At 30.5% G+C, this 4,139-nt stretch overlaps 1 protein-coding gene across 1 annotated transcript; it reads right to left on the bottom strand.

The window, feature by feature from the left end:
• LOC114310182 (agamous-like MADS-box protein TM6) lies at positions 1–3,336 on the bottom strand. The gene is made up of 7 exons (XM_082892739.1): positions 2,770–3,336; positions 2,625–2,691; positions 2,463–2,524; positions 2,185–2,287; positions 562–603; positions 409–453; positions 1–323 (listed from the first exon to the last, which is right to left on the bottom strand). The coding sequence occupies exons 1-7, from the start codon at positions 2,955–2,957 to the stop codon at positions 204–206; spliced, it is 627 nt and encodes a 208-aa protein (XP_082748865.1). The 5' UTR covers positions 2,958–3,336; the 3' UTR covers positions 1–203.
• Positions 3,337–4,139: the final 803 nt, after the last annotated feature.

A 4,139-nucleotide genomic window follows, 5' to 3' on the forward strand; every position in this document is an offset into this window, starting at 1 on the left:
TAATAAAATGTCACAAATTATTTGCTTACTTAGTCTCGGCGCTTACACAAATCACCAAAAGTCATAGTGGTGTTAGGTTGAAATACATTAAAAACTCCATCTACATAAATTAGACAGCTATATATATATATATATATATATATCCAATTACTATATAGTCTACTTAAATTCCCAACCATATATAGAAATATGACCTCAATAACTTAAGCAAGGCGCAGTTCATTGGATCCAAAACCTCCTCCATGGTGAAGGCGGAAAGCATAGTCATAGTCGCGGTCATTCTCAAATAATGTTCCAAACTGCGGATCTTCGCATTTTGCCTCCTAGATTAAATCAAAATTAATAACTTGAATAAACTATTAAATACGAGTACATAATAATAGCAGGTTTTAGATTCAAGATGCTTACAAAGTTCAGTAGGAGATTTCCATGCCTTTCCTCCATGCTTCTCACCTGCAACAACTGATATGAGTAATGATCCCAAAAACAATTTGAAAATAGGGGGTAAAAAGTGAGAAAAAAATTAATGGCATGAACCAAATTACTATTAGGTTCACTAACCTTCTTCTTGTAGGTCTCTGTCTGAGTTTTGAGCACATGATACTGTTAAGAATTCATCAAGGTTGGATTGTTAGCTAAAATGATCCATCTATTCAACCACTTCAGTAAATATGCAGTTTTTGCGTTAGATTGCTTGACTTGTTTACTCATTGGTTGTTGGTTCCAATTTGGAGCTGCTTGAGCCCAAAAAACAAAAAGTATATATAACTTTTATTTTTATTTTATTTATTATTATTATTATTATTATTTCTTTATATTCGGAGAAGGAACGCAATTCTATAGTCCGACAAAAATGCAAGAGCAATATTGCAATATGAAAGTGTGAAAAGGAATGGCAACGTCTATGGGCAAGAATTCAAGGACTGAAACCATTGGTGAAATATCATAAAATTAAAAAAATAAAAGCATAAAAATTTGTATAAGAAGAAACTATAAGTAAAATGGAATTTAAGGAAGTAAAAAAATATTACAAACTAAACAAGTTTCAGCTACAACACATAAAAGTTACTTTTAGAAGACAAAAAGAACGAAGAACACCTGTTTCTATGGATTTTAACCTTCTCTATTTCATAGATGGGAATGAAAATATCAATTTCATTTTATAAATATAATCAAAATTCAAAATTAACAGCATGGAACCAAAAATTTTCTCAGGGAGGAGCCAACGTATATGCATAAAAAATACTCAATTAGTTTTGGTACATTATTAATTGAATATAATTTCTTGGTGAATGAAGTATTTCACTAGAAAATTAAATAAATCTAAAAAAATAGTTTTTTTTAGTATTGAACTATTGGATCTCATTACAAAATTGGTTAAATTACAATTTTAAGTTATTTTATTGATTAATATAATCTAGTAAATAGAAAGTGAAAAATGTTTAAGACCCTTAAAACAAGACTCTTAAATTTAAACTCACTGGCATGTCATTGTGAATAAAATTAATGGTGAAATTTTAGGTTCTCCAACATTACTCATAAAAAAGTATATATACCATTTGATTTTTAAAATTCAAAAAATAAGTAGCATGTATTCTTATACTAATAAAATCGACTCGATAAAATTGATGTTATTATTTAAAATGTGAAATAATTAGAGATCATTTCATTAGACATTATAAATTACTAATGAAATAAAAAGTTAGTAAAATAATTATTATAAAATTAAAATATCATCCCATTAAACATTTTACAAATATGCATAAATATAAAATTATTAATAAAATTATCAAAAATAGGAGAGACCCCTACACACTTCTGCCCTTGCATATAACTATCACGTCAACATAAATTTTAAAATTCTCCTTAATCGTCCTTTTTAATTGAAATAAATTTTGTTAATGTTGATCTTTCACTATCAATGATCAAGAAATAGAATAAATTCATTTTCTATAACAGTTAAATAAGGACAAATAATCACTAATCAAGGATTTCTTAATTTTTTTAGTACTAGACACAAAAATATAAGTCACGCATATATTTAATAATATGAATCTTATTACTTTTGTGATTGGTGTTTTAAAAAAAAAAAATTATGATAACATTACACAAAAAAATTATTGTGGATCAAAGAAAAAAAAAGGCAAATACGGTAAAACTCAGATCTAGTTGAAGGCTACAAACCTTCCGTTGGCGAACATCAGTCAAAGAAGCAGCCATCTTTTGCTCAAGACCGCACAGTTCCTGGATGCTTAGATCGTTCAAGTCCTCTCCACCCACTCTCTGCCTGTGCCACCCACATACTCTGCTTAATTAGCTTCATTCTTTAGAATTCAATAAATGTTCTGTTCCAATAAAACTAAAATAGTAGTTCATGAAAATAACAAGCCCTTCAGTTCATCTACTAATATTTATAATAAATTTTTATTTTTTAAAAAAATATTTTATTGGGTTTTACTCACCCGATCTCTCTCCTTAGTTTATTGTTGATCTCCTTGAGTTTTTTCAAGTGTCCTAGCATTCTCTACCCACATCAACATACAACTCATCAAATTAATTGGCAAATTCAAAAATTTCACTACAACTTTACAGATCAATTTAATTTAAGAGACAGAGAGGGGGACCTCGTAGTGTGTGCTCCATAGGTCGATCCCAAGAGTCTTCTGGTACTGATCGTAGATCTTTTTCGTCCTGTTATATCATTTTAAAAAAAAATAATAATAATAAAAAAAAAAAAAAAAGTGAGGGAATTGGGGATAATTAGCATACGTGATGTTGGGAGTGGTGTACTCATGAAATTTGCCGGTGTTGGAGAACATGATGAGGGAGACCTTGGCATCGCACAGAACTGTGAGCTCTTGTGCTTTCTTCATTATACCATTCCTTCTCTTCGAGTAAGTCACCTGCCTGTTCGTTGCATTCTCTATCCTCTTTATCTCTATCTTTCCACGCCCCATCTCTCTCTCTCTTTCTCTCTTGCTCACTGCAATTTTGATGAGGATGAAGGAAAGAAAGGGGGGAGAGAGAGAGAGAGAGATTGGAGTGGATTCTATATCGGGAAAGGTGAGATTGGAAAGTGTAATTGTTCGTAACTAAATAAAGTGTTTTGTTTACCTTCATGGCAGGGCTGTGTGTGTGTGTGTGTGTGTGTGTGTGTGTGTGTGTGTGTGTGTGTCACTGACGTGATGATGCTGAAAACGTGTCAATGTCCGGCCGTTTCGATCTTGACAGGACATAAAGCCCACTCCTCTCTTTCTCAACCCTCTAGTGTGTGTAAAACGGAACAGGGTAGCTGCTGCACTATAGGAGCAATTTTTGTGAGTTCTTTCGAAGCTCATTAGTTCAGTTAACAAAAATGTCTTTTACACACGCTGTGTTTTGGGTGAGTGATTCGAAAAGAGATTTAAAATTGAATTATATATATATATTTTGAACAAGTCTTCAAACGATATTTTAATTTTCAAATTCATTAAAGATTAATGGGTTTGTTTGGTTTGTATTTGAGAAACATGTTTTGAGATAAAAAGTACGAAAATTTGTTTGGTTTGATTTTTTTTCAAAAGATGTTTTGAAAAATTATTTTGAGAGAAAATTTTGAAAAAAGTGATTGATTTAATGTGTATAAGAGATAATTTTTCCCAAATTTTTTTAAGAAACACAAACCAAACAAGGTCAATATTTCTTTAATTCTCACTCACCCACTTTCTTTTCTTCTATTTTCTTCACTCATGCAATCTCTCTCTCTCTCTCCTCTTCCTGCCCATTTCCCTTCATCTTTCCTTTTTATATTTTTATTTTTTATTTTCTCCCTTTTTTATTTCCCTTCCTTTTTTTTTTAAATTTTTCTCTTTTTTGCTTATTTAGGCCTGATTTGAGAACTTTAAAAAAAAACTAAAAAGTCAAAAAGTTACCTAAAAAATTATTACTATTTACCAAAAAAAATATTAAAAAAATTAATATACATAATATTAAATACAAATCAATTCACGCCACTCTAGGTATTGATATCAAAGCAAAAGTAGCGAAAGGAAAAAAAAATTACATGTGTATATTCAATAAGTTAGATGGTAAAGTTGGGCCCGTGGGGCCCATCATGGGTCCCGTTTTAATAATTCGAACCGTCAATATATAGAACTCGT

Source organism: Camellia sinensis, chromosome 1 (genome assembly GCF_055761805.1).
Source record: "Camellia sinensis isolate YWXY chromosome 1, ASM5576180v1, whole genome shotgun sequence".
In the NCBI taxonomy this organism is placed as follows: Eukaryota; Viridiplantae; Streptophyta; class Magnoliopsida; order Ericales; family Theaceae; genus Camellia; species Camellia sinensis.